Here is a 19,937-nt window from a genome sequence, read left to right on the forward strand (position 1 = left end):
TATGTACAGTTAGGTGTATTCCCTCTGACATTTGAGACATATTTGCTGCTCAGTATGGATAGAGTAACACCAGTGTCTCACTGTGCGTTTGGGGCAGGACTGGGAATTGTCAGTGTGTGAATAGACAAACGGGACACGTCCCTCTGGGTAAAGGTGTTGAGAGTGTGGGGGATCAACGTCAACCCTGCTCCAGGACAAGGAACCAAAATATGATATGGCTGTGTGTAAGAATATACATATTATGCAGTGAGAGTGAGAGTGTGTATGTGCATGTGCGAGTACAACCCCATAGGGGGTTTTGGCATGGGACAGTAGGTGGGGTTTTGTCACATGCAGGTACAGGTCAGTCAAGCTTCGCCGGCCGGTTGTCGTCAGTTTGGAGTCTGGACCAGAAGAGACTGATGGTCTTGTGGTTAGTTGTTGAGCCGGCAGCAGAAGAAGCATGAGTGGGATCTGGATCCTGGCAGTGTGTGTGGGAGTCTTGTGCTCGGCTATACCTGGTTCCGCTCAGGATTCATCCAAGTAAGTGGCTTGGCTTCTTGTGAATTAAATCAATACCAGTCTCAGCTCCGTTGAGATTTTCAGTTGCATAATACTTCCTCATATTCTACTGTATGTTTCAACAAATAATTTCTTCCTTGAAAATGTGTAAGAAAGTCTGATTTACTCTCTTGTAATTTCTAGGGTTGACTTATATATGGGTCTTGATATCAAGGGCTTGGAGCCAAAGGGGCATAAGTGCAATTTTGGGCGAATATGAGTATTATATATCAATTGAAAGGTCTCAGTGAGATCTTTTCAGTGCCAAAAGGACACAACTGAAATCATGACCCATAAGTTTTAATTAAACAAAAACTGAAAGCTGTAACAGTAAAAGTAGGGTTTTGTTTGTTGCCAAAAGGGCGTAACTGCACTTACGCCCTTTTGACACCAAGCAAAACCCCACTTTTGACACTGAACAAGCATTGTGGGTAGAGGATTCTAACAGCACTTAGGTCAACTCAAAATGCATGCTGACGTAAGTAATGCTAGCATGGCAGCATGATCACATCATTTTTAGTATCCTATTCATATCCTAATTAATATTCTAGGTCAATATTATATGAATGTAAATATGTTAATATTCCCATGAAATACTTAGGCCTATAAATTCAAAATGTTATTTTATAATGTTAGGAGTGTGAACTGGTCAAGATGAGCTCTGATAGTAAGACTGCTGGTAGCTGAAGTTATCCCTCAGTGTTATGAGGAGTTTTACAGGTCTTTGAATGTGTCCCAGGACACATCAATAAGTGATGTGTCCTGGGACACATACAAAAATGTATTATACTAGCAAAAGAAAAAAAAAGTAGTAGTTTAGAATCAAAAGTAGTTTCTTATGTCTATAGAGGTTTATTAAAAAGGTTTATTAAAAGTTTTTAACAAAAAAAATGTATCAATCAATTTGATATGTTCCATGTAGCCTACAATTTTAAAGGCCTTGGTGAAAGTTGCTGAGCATTACTTCAAGATAAAGATATTCATTCTGATCTTGTTTTATATTTCAGTGTTGATTGAAGTGTAATTGCTAGATTTGTATTAAAATTAATGTGTTTTACAATTGTTTACTTACATACGCCCATATTCTGCATGGCTGTATTGGGACAATGTTTGTGCCAAAAAGGCGTATTTCACTCTTTTGCCATTTTTAAAAAAGTTAACAAATATAACTCACCTTAAACTGTAGCAGTATTGTTTTTATAGTAATGCTCAATCTGATAACACAAAAAGTTAAAATATTGTGCTTAGTATGTGGTAACGGCAGCTGATCCAAGTTTGATCAAAATTTGTTTTGGCTCTCCTGTAAAATCTACTATAACACACTTACGCCCCTTTGGCTCCAAGCCCTCGATATATACAGTATATTCTGTATATAGTATATGAAGAGTTTGGCCTTTTATTAAATATCAGACATTGGCCAGTCATGCCGATATGACCACAGCCATATAAAACCTGCAACTGCATTTTATTGTCTTTGGATATTTAATTAATTCATTTAATTGTTCAATAATGTTTTTTTATAAATTAATTCATCATTTAAAGCTGGTAATCTCTCCCAGAGTTTAGCTGGTCTGGGTCACTCTGCCTTAAGAATTCAGTACACGTGGAACATTGTAGAATTAGGGTTAGGGCTAAGTTTTAGGGTTAGGGTTAGTTGCTAACCCTAACAGAATTTCATTAGTCTGGGTTTCAGTGAAGAGTTTTAGTATCACCTGATGGTCTAAAAGCTGTTTCAGAGGCTTTGTCACCTTGACAAGAATAAAATTACAGGTGGAAACACTGATTATTCACTGATGATTCAGCAGAAAATGTAGGCTATTGGCAGCTTCAATAGCAAAATACTGATGTTACCCTTCAAAAACCCATATAAGTTGAACCCTACTTGTTTCCCTAATCAATGACAACTCATTCTTCCCCTCCTCCCTCCTGTAGTACGAGGACATTGTATCTGATCTCAGGTCCGGAGGTGTTGCATGGTGGGATCCCCATTCCGCTGGGTGTCACCGTCCTCACCGACTCCCCTGTTAGGGTGACGGCCCAAGTGACGCATGGCGAGACCAGTCTAGCCCTGGCTGAGGACACCTTCCAAGGAGGTGACACTGGAATTATATATAAGTCTAGCACTGTGATATTAACACAGGTTTGACAAGACAAATCCTAAAGCATCATTCTGTTTTTTCAGGTGTGACTGGGGTTCTCACTCTCCCTCCTGTGAGTATGTTTTCCCTCTTGTTTCATTTTTACATTTATAAAACCACAGCATGTCTCTTTCAGCAGATGAGTGAAGAATCAAGGTTTGTAGCGATTCAATAAGCTGTTCCTACAGCCCGGTATCACAGGTAAACCTTTATTAAGATGCTTTCTACGAACTCTCTAGATTCGCGGAGGCTCTCTAACCCAGAGTTCCCTCTTCACCTTGGCGGTGAGGGGCTACCGGGGGAACGAACTCCTCTTCGCCAACACCACCGCCCTCAGCCTCAACCTCAGAAGCGTCTCCACCTTCATCCAAACTGACAGATCACGCTACCGGCCCGAGGACACGGTCCGAGTGAGAGTTGCGTCTGTCCAGTTGGATAACCGTCCGTACAAAGGCCCGGTGGATATATCCATACAGGTGGGTCTCAGTCCTCTGTGTGAGAGAACAAAGCCTGGAGAAGTTGAATAGATTTTATAGTCGGGGCATTGTGTGGCGGTGGAGAGTTTGACTGGCGTTCCTTTGTTGTGCTCAGGACCCCGGGGGGAACGTTGTCCAAAGGTGGGAATCTGCTGGCAGTCATCTGGGAATTGTGTCGATGGAATTCAATTTGTCCCGGACTGCTCCTGTTGGTCGGTGGGCCATCACAACTACAGTCAATGTAAGGATCCTGTACTGTAAATGTATTCTTCATCATTATGCTGTTTGAAATGAGTGGATGTTTTTGAAAGGAATGATATGAAATGGAAAATCGCAGAAAAGCCCCAGATGTTTTATCTCCGCTCCCTTTCTCTGCAGGGCATGACTGATGAGAAAGCATTCATTGTGGAACATTCTGGTAACTTTTTACATAAATTTAGCAATTTATTGGAAATTTTGTTTTTTTAAAGACACACATAATGACTGCCATGCCTTCATTTTCTACTGACTGCTGTTGCAGAACCTCATCTCTTTGAATTACTGGTCAAGACGGCTGCCAAGGTCCTAGTGGGAGATGACATTTCAGGAACTGTGAGAGCCCAGTGAGTTCAATGAGCTTATGCAAAGTGTAATGAGCTCAGTTTGTCTTTTACATTCCAAACATGCTGTGGAGTGTATTATTTTTGTTTATTTTTCTCCAGGCACCACGGTGGACAGCCTGTAAAAGGGACACTATCTGTCTCGATCACTCTGGCATCAGCTTTGTTCGACTCTGGCCGTCCATTCATCCTTAATCAAACCAAAGAGGTGAGGTTTAAACTGTCCCATTAGCCCCCTTAAGAAGTATGCAGGAGATATTCAGCACATTGAGCCAGTATTGTAAGGTATCTGCATTATTAGTCATCGTTTGACCCGTCATTTTCAGATCCATGGGTCAACACAGTTCTTCTTCAGCAAAGATCAGCTCCCGGCCCTGCACCAGTACAGTTCATCAGGAATGGGCGATGACGGTCATGTTGTCGTGCAAATCACTGCCAGCGTTACTGAGATCAAAACAGGTTTGTGAGATGTTGAAGAATGATGCTGAAAGTATAGTATGAATTGCAATGGCGTTTTCACTCCACTTTGTTTTCTGATCTCTTGTCCCCCAGGACTTGAAGTGAACAGAAGAGTGGAAGTGCAGGTTATGGAAAACGCATTCCAGCTCACATTCTACAATTTCCCACATGTCCCGAAGCCGTCTTTACACTTCTCTACAAAAGTGAGCGAATGATTATTTCAGTTTGTATCACCGATGTATTGTCACTGCCATGATCTAACCAGTAACCGACCTCCTCTCTGTGTATTTCACAGCTTAGTATATCTAGGTATGATGGACGGCCGCTGAGCCCATCTGAGTTGATGAACCCTATACTGGTTGAAGTCACTCAGAGAACATCCCAGATGGATGCTGAACCTACAAAACTGACACTTCCAGTGCCTGAGGATGGGAATGTCCACATAGAGTTCACATTACAGGATGGAGTGGTGATGCTTTTCATCCATGTGAGTGTTGTTTTTTTAACTGGAATGTTGGTCCTCAGGGAAAAGGCCATGTTCAGCAGTTTCGTTGTATCTAGGCTGTGTAGTTTTAATGCCGTAAGGTTAAAGATGTAATTGTATCGGATGTCACAGGAAGGGCAGGTGTATGCAAACATCCAAAAATCCTAACAGATTTGTCCAAGTAGGAGGCATTGGTTTTGTTTAAGTCTGAGAAAAATAATGGTGTTTTACATGCAGGCCAAATATATGTCCAGTAAGGAGACTCTGGAGCTCCACAACAACTACTCCTCTCCTAGTGGCTCATATATTCAGATCCTCCCAATCAACGCTCTCCCTGCACAGGTAACCTGAACATATACACTGTAGCATCATACACTAGAATAAAGCAAACCGTATGCCTGGATTATATTGTTAATTATACCGTCAAGACACATTTGACGTAACATTTCTTTGTGTTCCAGATTGGCTTGCCTCTTGAAATAGGTGTGGAGAGCACTTTTCAACCCAGTGAGCTTCACTATGTGGTATGTCTGGTCACACAGATAAAGTAATATCACTCAAATAAACATAATCTGGCACTGTCCTCCAAAGCTATATCACTACATGGGGTTGCCCTTCTATTCTTTAGATCAGAAGTGGAAACAGTACTGAAGACTTTATAGATGCCGTGTTACTTTGTAGAAGTTTTAATCAGGCACTTGTCTAGGAAATGAATCACACAGAAGCAAGCGTTGTTCATTAAAACTCAGGTGGTCAGTTACTTTTTGAATGAAAATCAAAAGGATTTTGTGCATGTTCTAATATTGGCACAGACTGAGTCCTTGCAAATAATTTGATGCATCATTATCAGCCCAAAGTCTGGAGATGGATAGATATCACTATGCTAAAAATCAGTTATGGGGGGAAAAGTCTGTAAAATGCCAACTACCCAACAACATTTTTTTTTTCCCAGGTGCAGTAACTAGAGTAATGATTATTTTCCATCTCTGTCTCTCCTGTGTTGTTGCACTTCCAGGTCAGCTCTAGAGGTCAAGTGGTGGCTGCTGGGACAAAGACTTCCTCATCCTTTTCGCTGGCCCCAACAATGTCCTGGTCTCCTGAAGCCTGTATCACTGTCTACTGTGTCCTTCCTGATGGAGAGGTCACCAGTGACACAGCGCACCTGCCCATCCAACAACGCAACTATGTAATTTGTTGTGCTTTTACTGGAGTCCTGAACTTGATCACTTCACATTCAAACAGTATTTGGGGTGGATATTGTTATTTCAAACCCATAGCTAGTGGATTTAAAGTAATAATCTGACATTTTCATATACATAAATGCCCTTTTTACTGCTTTCTATCATCAGTTGAAGTAACATAATAGTGATTCAACCTCTATCCAGTTCATGAAAGCTTTTACATTTGCTGTTCTGGCTGAACAGACAGAGAAAAGAGCACCACCTACAGAAACTCAAACTCAACAGAAAATTCAAGGAAAAAGACGTCACAGTACTGGACACACTGTTTGATTGACTGATCTGTGGGAAGAGCAGTGCAGAAACACCACAGCAATGAGCGCTGAGCAGTGATTTGAGTTACCTTATGTTTTGTTTTATGATACTGATGGTGTCGATGCTCCTTGACTTGCCTGTGATTTGGTGTGTATTTGCTCTCCTCAGGTGTCTCTGAACTGGAGCAGTGACAAGGCCAAGCCAGGTGACCAGGTGTCCCTCACTGTGACCGTCACCGAACCCGCGTCCCAGGTAGGAATCCTGGTGATGGAAGTGGATGACAGCGCTCCAGAGGTTGACCAGGACTTCAAAATGGAGAAGGTATGTCAACCCTTCAGGAATTTTGTATTTGATTGGCCAAACCTCAGAGCGGGACAGCTGTCTCAGGATCAAAACAGATCCTTTATCGGCATCTTGACAGATAACCCAGAAGCTACACTATACTGTAAATCCTTGTGTGAAATGTACAGTTCAATACAATGTATGTCTTTGAATTGAGTTTTCAGACAAAAGACCACGATCGAATCTCTGAAACTTAAACTTCTGTGAACCTCCTTCAGAAAGTCAAATGAACATGACCTGTTTAGATACTGTCAGATTTGCTTGATTTCTCCTTTGTAGATCTTTTAGTTTGATTACAAAGCACCAATCACCCCAATCTCCTTAATCTCTTGTAACAGCTTCTTAGACAAGCGTTCCCCAGTCAGTTACTGTATCGGTATTTGGAGTCTGGAGGCTAAACCGGTTGGACTGGATGTAACCTATCCGTCCGCTTTGTTAGGAGGTGATTCTGCTGTTTCTAAGAGCTGGTAACTCTAGTGTGTTGTGTGTGTGTGTGGAGGGGGAGGAGTGTACGCAGGACCTGGGGGTGATCGATGGATGCATGACGGAGGAGACAAAGCCACACCACAGTGAATTGTCTCAGGGTGACCTTTTCTCCGTCTCCACCTGAGAGCACCCCGGGGGCCTAGAGATCTGTGATTGTTTTACGTCTTACATCACACACCAAGACCTGACCTATATTTCACGGGCTTTATCTTTAATCATAAGGAGTGTCAGAGTGTCTACCTACCGCGTTGATTTTACTATCACCCTAGTGATGTTTCATCTGATTGTGAATCTCACAATGAGGATGAGGTACATGCTTTCATGTTGATTCACAACCTGTCTAAACACACTTGCTGTTTTTTATGGGTTGCAATAACACCTTTGGTATTCTTAACATCTGTTTTGTGTCTCTTTCACCACAGGAATGTAATATTATGGTGCTGACCAATGCCAGACTGTATAAGGCAAAGCAGCCCGATGAACCTAAAAAGGGTATGATGATAAATAATCCATTGAATTAAGTTAATGTTCATGCTCACACACAAAATGTAGATCTGATCCCTACTGTCCTCTGTGTGGAATATCAAATATGACAATATATGGCACCACATTTTTGTTTGGAGTCCCTCTTGTGGACATTTAGTATATTGCATTGGTCCAACAAGTTCTGCATTGTTGGATTTAACTGTTGTTCTCTGGATATAAATGCTTTCTGGCCTCCCTCTGATATCCTTTCTCTCTCCTTTACGTCACTCAGAGGGAGATGCCTCAATGCCAGAGAAGCACTGGAGGCACTGGATGGATCAGGCCGCTACTGATTCCTGGCTGTGGCTGGACACCAATGTTAGGTGAGTGCGAAAGGGCACACATGCTTGAAACGGGTGGAAGTATGAAATAACTGAACAGCAAACATCATTGCAAGAATCGTTGTCTATTATAAGCACAGTAGACGGATTTATGAAATTTATACTGCATACCCATATTTGGGGCTGAACTCACAACATAAATACTGTGTTATACTATTTCATTTCTGTTAGTGATTCAACGTGGATAAGTCCGAAAGTAACAGTACCAGACAGCATTACTTCTTGGAGAGCTGTAGCTCTGGTGATGTCAGAGAACTGGGGTTTGGGGTTCACACCTGTGCCACAGAGGGTATGTACAAACTCTATTTCTATTACACTGTACCTCAACTTAAAGGTTTTAGTAGTAGTAGTAGTAGTATTAATTGACCACTTAGGCTATCACTGTACTGGTAGCAGCCCTGTGCCTTACCAGCTGAACCTGTCCAGCCAAAGTTGCTATTGAATTAGATTATGTCCTCTCCTTCGCAGCTGACAGTGTCCAAGGACTTCTCCTTGTCTCTGGATGTCCCATCATATCTTATCAGAGGGGAGGAGATTGTCCTGGAGGTGAACGTCTTCAACCATCTTGACAGGGACTTGGAGGTATGGGGACTACTGTAAATACACCACTACCAAATCATTGTACAAGTATTACTTTCCCCTTTAGACACAATTCCCAGAAACTCCCTGACTGATCTTCCAGTAACAAAATTAGCTCTTGTAATAATTCCAACCTCTTTTCTCTTTTCTTCTCAATATTATACCATGGCATACAGTATGTGTTCCATTCTTTGACTGAAATGATCCTACTTTCACCCCCATCTCCCCATGCGTTGCTCTCCACAGGTCATACTGCTGGTAGCACAGAGTGACGCCTTCGAGTTTGTTTTGGCAGACCAAGGGGACGTCTCTGTGGTGAATGCATGGAAACTCACTGCAGGGAGTCAGGATGCTGCTTCAGCCCTCTTTCCCATAAGGCCCTTGGCTCTGGGCGAGATGGAAATATCTGTGGACGGCGTATCTGCCGAGGCCTCAGACAGCCTTTTGCGGACTGTGCTTGTGAAGGTATAGCAGGACTGAAACAATGGCAAATACTGAGGAATTTTTCTGTGGGTGCAAATCTAAGCGTGATCTAACATAGTGGGCTTGTGACCGTGAAAGTTGCCGGTTCGAATCCCTGGACTGGCTGGGAAAATGTGTGATTGTGTGAATGCGCAGAAGGATGTTTGCTGGAAAAGGGCATGCGTGCTAAGTCAGCTTTCCCTGGATAAATAAAGGTAAAAATAAAAATGTCACGATTGGTGAATGGTAAGCGGAATACAGTTTCTCACAGAATCTGCATTGTAGCTATGATGTGTCTGTATGAGAAGTGCTTTTAGATTATGAATGCAGTAGGTTTAGTTGATGTGAAGTCCTTGTTTCACCCTACTTCTACTCCTCAGAATACTACACAAAGTATAATGCAGCGTGCTACGTGGCATACAGTTAATCCTATGATAACACTGAATTACTTCCATGTTCCTGAAGCCGGAGGGAGTTGAACAGTCCTACTCAAAGACTCTGTTCCTGGAGCTGGCACCACTGACGCGCAACAATTCCAGAGACGTCTCCTTCTCCTTTCCACCAGATGTGGTGCCGGGCAGCCAGAGGGCCCATGTGGCAGTGGTTGGTAAGTCTACCATTTGTCCTCCCCGCTCTGCCAATGGCGGTTCCATCTGAGCGCAGTTTATGTTTACATTTAGCGAATTAGGCATGTGCAACATGTGCCCACTTTTCGCTTTGTGTTTAGATGATGTGCGCGGGGTAGATGGGCATCGAATTCAGAGCGCTCGGGTATTGAATGTTGAAAATGGAAATGGCGACGGCCATCAGAATAGGAATGTTCACGGTGGGGAAGATTCTGAACAGCTGTCAGGTTGTTTGGCTTCGCTCCATTCAGGTTGAAGGGTGTAGGGCATTTGTCACGGTAGAGAGGCGAGCTTCCATCTTTCTCTTGGTTGAAGTCAAACTTATGGTTCCTGTGCTTGTGTAATTCTCTGCTTTATTAAACATCAAGCAAGTGTCTAGGATGGCGGTATTTTTGTCTGTACTTTTCTGCTTGTGATGCTGTTTTATGACTTATTTTCCATTCTTTCATACCTTGTAACTTAAACCACAGGTCTGACTTTCCAAGTGGCCATTTCAACTGTGCATACGATTCAACAGTTTCCACATTTGAGCAGATATTTTGTGAAGCATATATTTTCTTTGCACACCTTCACTCTTCCCACAGTCAGAGCTTATCTGTTAATAACACCACATAACTATTGCACTATTTCTACATATCGAACCAAACAGATTACATACATTTCAGAATATGTAATGCATTGAAATACTACTACCTGCCTAGTGAATAAAGGAGTGAATAAAGGAGACAGGTGGGACACAGGTGTTAGAGGAGCTTCTTGTTCACATCGTGTCTTCAGTGATGGACAGTGATGGTTGAGGTTTTCCAGCGTCTCCTCCTCCACCTCCAGTTCTACTGCTTGTCATTCAGCTCTGCATTGACCTGGTTTCAATCCTCATCTGGGCACTGTGGAGTTTTGCACGCCATTAAAGCCCTACTGACACATGATCTACATGATATCACATTTGAACCACATGCACTCGCTCTCTCCCTTCACCTCTATTTGGTCTGAAATACCATCTGCCCCAGACAGTATGCCGACTGTCTTAGCGAACCACATGTTGCGCAACGCTTGAATCCTTCCTCCTTTCCTTCCTGTATTGCTTTACACAGGTGAAAACCTTGGCTTGTCCATCAACAGCCTGGATTCGCTGGTTCAGATGCCTGATGGTTGTGGGGAGCAGAACATGATCCACTTTGCACCAGGTGTTTATGTTGTCCAGTACCTGAGCAACTATCCGCAGCACCATGAGGAGATCAGGACCCGGGCTCTGGGCTATATGATGGAAGGTAATCTGCTTTCACATGACTCATTGGTGTCATTGACTTAAAGGTATTTAGAGGTGCTACTGTCACATAATAGAGGAATCTTCTGATTAATACTTCACTGGTTTAGGATTACTTCAGTGGGTTGTAATAGGGTTCTGTATCCCTGCTTAGTGCATTTCCTTGTTGGATGTCATGTTATATTTTCTGTGGTGATAAGGATACCAGAGGGAACTGTCCTACCAGCGAGATGATGGTTCCTTCAGTGCTTTTGGAGCCAGCGACACCTCTGGGAGCACATGGTAGGTCACCAGTGTACATTGTACATAGTTTTATTTATGTGGTACACGGCTAACAGTCTTTCAGTCTTTTCTTTTGCCATTTCTTTTTCAAAACAAGTGAAAAATTCTGCCAATGCAGTTTCACTTGTTTCAGGAATTGTCTAGAAACAAGTGTCAATATCTTGAAACAAGGCTGAATAAGGCAGATCATTCCACTAGTAACAAGAAAATGACATTTGAGTCAATAAACTTCTTGACATAAGTTGTGTTAGAAACAAGATTTTAAGACTTAATACTAGATAAAATAACTCATTATTTCTGTGTGCATGGCTGGACATGTTTTAAATGAGCTTTTGTCTTGTCTTCTGCTTGAGTTACGGCACGCAAACAGAGATATAAATGAAATTCTCTGAGAGGAAGCCAGCTGATCGCCTCGATCTCTCGGTCCCTGATGCTCCTACTCCTCTTTCTCTGGTCCTAGGCTTACGGCGTTCGTGCTGAGGTGTTTCCTCCAGGCCCAGCCCTTCATGCAGGTGGACCAGAGTGTCCTCTCCAGGGCATCTGGCTGGCTGCTGAGCCACCAGGGGCCCGAAGGAGAGTTCAATGAGGTGGGCAGGGTGATCCACACGGAGCTGCAGGGAGGCCTGGATGACGGTCCGGTGGCGCTCACCGCCTACGTACTGATAGCACTGCTGGAGGATCATACCTATGTGGTGAGTTAGGGGGAATGTGTGATTGTCAGAAGGTGGCTGGGATAAGGGATTTTACAGAATTTCAGAATCTTACATAGGACAGTTGAAAAATATTCCATTACTGTGTCAACCACCACGTTAATTTGAAATGATTTAGGATATATGTCATATTTCGGTTCAAAAATATGAAGAAATGGCACAGGAAGCCAGTTTGCAGTATTGATGTCCAGTCTTTGGTTCCTTTGTGTGAAGGACATGTTCCCAAATAATGTGTCCCTGGCCAAGAAGTACCTGGAGAACAGAGTGCCTGGTGGAGTGGTCAGTAACTACAGCCTGTGTCTGGTGGCGTATGCTTTAGCCCTGGCCAACAGTCCAGTAGCTGAAACTGCCCTGGCTGAGCTCTACAGGAGAGCTGAAAACAAAGGTAATTTAATCAAGGCTGATCCTAAAGATTACACTAAAGCCATAAACACTGGCATCCTACAGCATTCTAAACCAACCATTCAAGTACTGGCATACTGAATATTCCCACTGTTACTTTCTGATCAGTAGGCTGGAAAATTCTCCCCAGGAAGCAGAATGATCAAATGTTTTCATATCATGGATAAACGTATTTGTAATTGCACAGATATTTTAATTTTAAGGAGTTGGAATCCTTTCATTGCACAGTAGGCCTACGCTATATCTGTTCATAGTTCACAAGCAGGGTTTTATGTCAAATATAACAATGTAGGAACGATACCATCCTCTGTCTAAATCAAGTCTCAGTCTGTCTCAATCACATACTTATCCTATCTATATTCAGCAATATGTTAAGACATGTTTTAGAGCTGCATTATATAAATAACTTATTTTTGACTAAAATCAAAGTCAGATGGGACCTTATTATTCCAAGGTCATGATGTGACATCAGGATGAGGTAAATGTGCCACAGCAGTTCCACTTTCATTTCTGAGTATGACAACAGCATTTAAATTGAAAAACCACACAAACAATTGATACGATAAAAACATAAAAACAACTATAGATCCAACACAGCTTTGATATTTTCTCTACAACATTGTATGTCCAGCTGTCTTAAATGCAATGTTGGCTGTAGAGCCACTTACAGAATTAAAACGATACAGGCGGTGCATTATTTTAAAGATGTCATTGGTGATATCGTTTATTAAGGGGAAATACAAGGTAAAGGGGGGAGGGGGTGTCAGGTGGTGGGTTGCAAATGGGTGATGGGGTGAGGAGAGGGAGTGAGCACAGGTGTCAGTGTGCTAAGGTTCTTGGCTTGAAGCAACTCAAGCGGACTCCATCTTGTCCTTTTTGTTCTTTTTCTTCTCCTTCCTCTTTGGGGTAAAGAGTTTGATAAATCTCCTCATCATGGAAGGCTTCCTGGACTTTTTGTGGAGTTCTTCTCCCACCTCTTTTCCATCTTTCTCTCCAGCAAGATTCTTGCTGGTCAAGGCCTCCTCTGCCTTCTCCTTCTCCTCATTCTGTTGCTTCAGCCTGATCAGCAGCTCCTCCACCGCCTTGAGCCTCATGGTCTGCTCATGGTCTTTCTTGACCATTTCCTCCATTTCTCGTTTGAGGGCTTCCTTCTCCAGGTGGATGGCATCCTTCTCCTCCTTCTGAGTGGCAATCTCATTCTCGAGATTTTCGACTTCTTGCCAGTGTTCGTGCTTCATCTCACAGATCGTGTTTTTCATGGCCCGCTCATAGCCACTCTGGAGATTTTCTTGGCATTTCAGTTCTTTGCGGAGGTCCTCATTCTGTTGGCTCAGGAACTGCTTCTCCTCCTTCTCTGCCATCAGCTGGGTGGAAAGCTGCTTTCTGCAGCGGCCCATCTTTCTCAGGAGACCTCTGTTGTCCAGTATCACCTGGTGTTGTTCAATCGTCTTCAACTGAAATGTCTCGAGTTTCCCTGCCAGCTCGTCGGTGTTATGGAGCCTTTCTGTGAGTTCCTCTATTTCTTTGCGGAGGTCCTCGTTTTCTCTGCAGAGGAACTCCTCCTTCTCTCTCTGAGGGTTAGTGGCCTGCTCACGTTCCTTCTGGAGATCCATATTCTCCCTCTCGTAGGCCCAGAGCTTCATGACTTGCTCCTTCAGGTTCCTGTGGAGGTCTTCGTTCTCTCGGCAGAGGAACTCGTAGTCCTTGTCTGACTTTGGCTCCCCGCGTCTGCTTTTGGCCATCTCTTTCTTGAGTGCCTTCAGTTGATGCTGCAGACCCATATTTGCGTGGATTTGGTCCTCGTGTTCGGAGGCCAGCTCCTTATAGTTCCGCCGAAGGCCCGCCTTCTCTGCCTCACACACCTTCAGCTTCCTGGCTAGCTCGATGGGATCCATGGTGTCCTCATCGTGGAGTTGTTGTTTCCGCTCCATGTCTAGAGAAGAACCTCCTCTTTGAGGAGGCCTCTAGCAATAATCTGTCTCTAAAATTATCCTGTTTCTGCTCTCTGCTGCTACTGCTCTCTGCTCTCTGCTCTCTGTTCTCCAGGTGATCGCTTGCCGTCTTTGCACGAAATGAGCCTCTCCCACTGATGCAGGCTGTTTTATGATTGAGTTCTAATTGTGTCATAAAGGCAGTGTGATGTCAGTGCAAGCCAATTGGTTGATAAAAATTTGGAAGATTCCAAAGATTCAAAAGATGCACAATTTGAATTGCAGTGAAATGATCATATATGGCTCTGTCTCAAACGGCTAAAATGCCGCCTATGTAACATAACATATGTTAATCATGCCCAAAATATCCATGGCTTATAACCTCGCCACCCAGTTATCTAAAGCCAACCCGCGGTGTCAGCAGTGTTATTTTTTTAGGTCGACGGCAGTGTCTTTCTGGTGGGAGCAGCAACTCTGTCACATCAGAAATTAAAAATCTTAGAGCAGAAATACTTAAAAAGTTCATAATCTGGCATCAGAAGAGAAAAGAAAGAAAGGAAAGAGAGGAAAAGCAAAGGGACACAGTGAGTTCCACTTTGCTGAGTGGACAGTCCACAAACTTTAACAGCGCCCTCTATCGACAGGCCCCTACACACCCGTTAATCTAGTGAGAATGGAAATGAAAGTGGAAGCCTACACAAGCTTATCTTTTTTGAAAGATGATGATAACATAGGGATACTAGGCTATTAAAGACTGCATTCAAATTCATATTCAAAACAAAAGTGACATGAACATAAAAAACTATTGTATGCCTTCATTGCGTATACAATATTGCTATGCCTATTATCTTTTTTTGTTATTGCACTTATGGGAGAGAAAACGAAATAAAAAATTACAAAGGAATTACAAGGTGCAAACACATATTATTCTAGTGCAAAATGCCTCTGATTGCCTGCAATGCCCCAGAATCTACTGTATGGCCACACAGTAGCTGCATGGTATATGACTCAGTGGGCCCTATTCTGACAGATCAGGAGTGGAAAACAACATTTTGGGGTCTTCGTAAACCATGACTTTACATTACGAGGCCTTTGGACAATAATGCAGCGCTTTACTGCTAAAGCACTATAGATAAACTAAGGGGAACACTCACTGTGACAGTGCCATGGTGACACCTTCAAAACAAATGTTTAGGTTATTATAGGGGGAATTTTGGGGCTTTGGTGTTGATATAAATGACTAAGCCCTTCGACTGGGCAGTAAATGTAAAGTTAGTGACAGTATCATCATGTATCAGGCTCTGGCTTCGGGGCCCCCCTGAGCTCTTGGGCCCCTGGGCCTGTGCCCGGTGGGCCCATTCAGTAATCCATCCATGTCCCTCTGACGGCATGTAACAGTGAGTGATGGTAAAATTAACCAAACAAGTTGTGCCTCAAATTTAGTTGGTAGAGACTGCCATTGGCTGCATATACTGTAGCCTATGTGAGTAGTATACATTTAACAGTATAGGATGGTTAGCACACAGTACTCATGCTAAATCTGTAGGAGTAGTTTTTGGACATGGTGATATGTTACCTTGACTGTCGTTTTTGTCTCCAGGTGGAGTCAAGATGTGGAGATCCTCCGATGGCCTGGAGCCAGATGAAGGGCGGCTGCACGCAGCGCAGATTGAGATGGTCTCTTATGTGCTGCTGGCTCTTCATAAGAATGTCCAATTAGTGGAGGGCTTTGTCTTCGTGAAGTGGCTCAGCAAGCAGAGAAACCATCTAGGAGGCTTTGGGACCACACAGGTGAGGCTAAAACATTTTCTGTTATCAAGGAACTGATGTTTAATTATGCAACTCTGTGTCGCTTCTCAGCCCTTTTGTTTCTATGACTTCCCTACATTGTGATCGCTAGCCTCACCTTGATAGCCACAGCCGAGCTCACCTCTGGCCACACCCACAGCAAATGGTATACGCCCCAAAATGTGCTGAACATCATTGAAAAGCCAATTTCAGGGAAACAGGGGATTTAGGCATGAACACACAGGGTTACAGACATCCTATCCTATTTATGTATTGTTATTGTAATGTGAAAAACATGCATCCTGCAGCTTTAACCAACTGTGGCACCAAAGATGTATAGCAAATAGTTTCCCCAGTTGATACATAGTGAAATATCTCTTAATCCAGATTTGTCAGTTTGACCTTAGACCCTTTGTCTTCCTCAGGACACGGTGGTTGCCCTGCAGGCCCTGAGCTACTTCGCTGTCTTCACTGGGGCTGGCGCCATTGACCTCAGGCTCAGGATCTCCATCCCAACTTCTAACTCTGTGTCACACCTGAGTATCAACTCCTCCACCTACCTGGTGTATCAGAGACAGGAGGTAAGCGATTCACCTGGGTGGAATACAGATCATCAGATGTTTCTGAATTGTATCCATATAGGTATAACAGTGTGTTAAATGTTGAAAATGTTAGTTGATCCCCTGCTTTTATGTAGAGCTTCTTATCTCATGCATACAGGATTTAATATTTGGGATATTTTGTATGACGCTGTGTTTACAGTATCATGTTACTGTATAACTTTTTTTTTTTTTACTGTATGTTTCTTAGATTGATGCAAAAAAAGATCTACACATAGATATATACATGGAAGGAAAAGGATTTGCCTTATTTCAGGTACAGTTAAATACAATTTTATCTACTTGTGCTGAATCAGTTCTGTACTGCTGATTACATTTTCATGGTAAACTGCAGATCTGAACACAATTTTGCACAAATTCTGCTAAACCTACCCATGTTACAGGAAAATGTCACAGCACAACTCCAAACTACTCCTTACAAAGCAGGGATGTTTCCATGCATCCAGCGCTCCCACCTCAACATAAAGTATGGCTTGACAACTGGAGCATGCCCAGAATGAATTGAACGCAGCAGCTGTGCATGATAGCTCTGTCTAGCACAATGTACTGTATTGTGAATGCTAAAGCAAAACAGGTCAATGCAAATGCAGCATGATAATGGACTGCATTCATTCAGCAATTAACATCTGGAACACATAGCTTCATGTCCTGTCTGCGTTTAGTGTGTCCAGATAATATCACACAGAGGACTATGGTGAAAGGTTAATCTTTTCACTGTGTTCAATTTAGAGTCTGTTGTCTTCAGTTCCAGACCCCCTCTACTACACATCCTGTTTTTTACTGTGTCTTTGATTCAGGGCCATTATGTTGAAATGCGTTAAACAAATCCAGAGATTTGGTCTTTATTTATTTGGTTGGCTTTATGGAATGGTGAGTTTAATCAAGACTTTAACAGCTAATGTGATATTGTCCCCCGACCTTGAGGCATTTGCACTTCATCATCTAAAGGATCATATATTCCCTGGCCATGGTATCAGGCGCTGCAGTAAACTGTAGCGAACACACTACTAAATCTCAGTAGTCACATTCTTAAACCTTCATGAATCCATCCAGATGAATGTCTTTTACAACTTGGAGAGCAGAGCGCTTTCACAAGGACTCCAGCATGCCACAGACCATGAGGCTTTCTCATTAGATGTGACTGTCTTTGATCATGAGAGAGACTACGTTCACATGTGGTTGTCTATATGCACCAGGTAAGTAGTGACCGCTGGTAGGCAATACAAGTTATAAATGTCAGTTCCCATACATGTATATTCACTTTTATACATCATTTTGTATGACTTCTTCATCCATCTTTCTGTTTTTTGTCATTGTGCGTATCAACACATTATACAATACCAGGGCCTTCAAATCACACAATATCTGACTCTTGTGTTTTTTTGCTCTCTAGACTACAGGAGAATCAAGTGATCTCTCAAACAGGCATGGTCATGGTAGATGTGGGCACGCTCAGTGGTTTCACTCTCGCTCCCGGGGCCACTTCCCCAGGGGTCCTCATCAGAAAGGTGGAGACATCGCCTGGGAAAGTCAGCCTGTACCTAGATTCAGTAAGTGCTTCAGCATTATGTCATTGCTCCATGGTCAGGTAGGTGAGTTGGAGGCAGATTGGAGTTTTAGTTCTACAAACATTCCTCGCAGGCAGAGCTGCTCTGGAGACAGAAATAATCTCATTGGTTGAGTTAAACCTCAATGCCAAACCTCAAAGCCAAACAACCACATTTTCTCCGCTTAACTGTGCTATCGTGTGCTATCGTGTGCTATCGTGTGCTATCGTGTGCTATCGTGTGCTATCGGCTCTATCGGAAAAACCGGGAGAAAATACCTTTAACCTATTCAACATGGCAGAATATTTGTGTCAGTTAGCGTCAAGAAATGAGTCAGCATTAAGAAAACACTTCTATACAAATGCTTATTTATTACACGTTTCCAACGTTAGCCAGACTAACCATCATAACTAATATTTTTGTAAATTAGTTAAATTAACTTCAAATTAACTTAGCTACAGGACATCCATGTTCATTTATCGTTTGTCGTCCGGGTTTGATTTTTCGACAAATCATGTGAATGCAACGCTGGTGAGCAACTGACGGATGTCGGACTTTCCCACCAGCACATGAATGCACAATTAGTAGCTGGAGATCTATTATGATATCTACTATATTGTGTTTACAGACAGTATGTATCATTCACTTCCTGCTTCCTTTGCAGCTTACCAAATCAGAAGTGTGCATTAGACTTCCATTGATCAGAGAATACAGAGTGGCCCATGTACAAGATGCTGTGGTGCAGGTTTACGACTACTATGAGCCTAGTAAGTATTGTCAATAGTTTCTGCAGTTTCAAAGTATGCGTATGTATATAACTATCCTGCTTCAGCTGTACTGCTTAGTCTTTCCCCAAGTGGTTAATTGTGATGGATTAGTATTGGACTGTGGCAAAATCCAGAAACTCAAGAAACTCCAGATTTACGGACCCACTTAAAACTGACCAATATCGTAAAAAAAAATCTACATATATTACGTACTGATGATCATAATTTTCTGATTATCTTATTCCCCCTGTCCCACAGAGAGAAGAGCAATAAGGACATACAACTCAGATATGCACAACATGGACTCCTGTGCCTTCTGTGGTACAGACTGTAGTCGCTGCAGGGCAGGGATCAGCATCAGTGTGTTCTCTCATTCAACAAGCAGCGCCACCTACAGCTTAGGATGCCTACTTGTTGCAATCACTGCTTTTTTATTGTAGTCTAATTAGATTGATGCACTCATTGAAAGCCATAGTTGGAGAACAAAAATGTTGGAATGTGAAAAAAAAGCTCCTATATTATTTGATTTAATGAAAAATAAGTCATGTAATTGTCATGCCATGTTGATATGCACTGGATGCAATTTTGCATGTATTTTTATATGCAAAGTAGTATATAAAGTATAGTGCACATGTGCCCTCTACTGTCTGCTACTGTATGTGTGTTTTTGATAGACGGAATGTGCATCAGGAATTATTGCCTTACTAATGAAATATTGTATCTGTAAAATGTCATCATTCTACTGTACGCTGCAATTTCTTTTTCCTGGGAGGGGATGGATATGTAAGAAAACAAATCAAATAAAAAATACCTAATTTATGTATTTTTTATCCTACCACTCTCCATATTCCATATGATATTGATGACTTGAGCATAACTTTTGATAAAGAACTGATGTACAGTTGGCAGCAGAACAAATGAAAATGATTTATTTCCCAGCTCCACATGTGTCCCATCGTCGCCCTTTTGGCAGAAAAGGCAGACATGTTAAGCTGCCTGAAGCAATATAAAGGCTAAATTAAGATTTATTCTACCGGCTCCACTGTACTCCCCTGCAAATGACTGACTTTTGGGTT

The 19,937-nt window shown here is 42.5% G+C and overlaps 1 protein-coding gene across 1 annotated transcript; it reads left to right on the plus strand.

Moving 5' to 3' along the window:
- Positions 1-442: 442 nt before the first annotated feature.
- Positions 443-19,364, plus strand: LOC139926436 (CD109 antigen-like). Its single transcript, XM_071918177.2, has 32 exons — positions 443-522; positions 2,473-2,633; positions 2,723-2,751; positions 2,918-3,154; positions 3,270-3,395; positions 3,533-3,572; positions 3,675-3,756; positions 3,856-3,961; positions 4,080-4,212; positions 4,306-4,415; positions 4,508-4,699; positions 4,934-5,038; positions 5,158-5,220; positions 5,712-5,882; positions 6,358-6,510; positions 7,440-7,509; positions 7,781-7,865; positions 8,055-8,172; positions 8,352-8,465; positions 8,709-8,927; positions 9,390-9,531; positions 10,642-10,818; positions 11,015-11,096; positions 11,557-11,788; positions 12,020-12,191; positions 15,740-15,930; positions 16,353-16,508; positions 16,738-16,803; positions 17,601-17,743; positions 17,941-18,097; positions 18,759-18,861; positions 19,120-19,364. The coding sequence occupies exons 1-32, from the start codon at positions 443-445 to the stop codon at positions 19,299-19,301; spliced, it is 4,197 nt and encodes a 1,398-aa protein (XP_071774278.2). The 3' UTR covers positions 19,302-19,364.
- Positions 19,365-19,937: the final 573 nt, after the last annotated feature.

This window comes from Centroberyx gerrardi, chromosome 17 (genome assembly GCF_048128805.1).
Source record: "Centroberyx gerrardi isolate f3 chromosome 17, fCenGer3.hap1.cur.20231027, whole genome shotgun sequence".
Lineage (NCBI taxonomy): Eukaryota > Metazoa > Chordata > Actinopteri > Beryciformes > Berycidae > Centroberyx > Centroberyx gerrardi.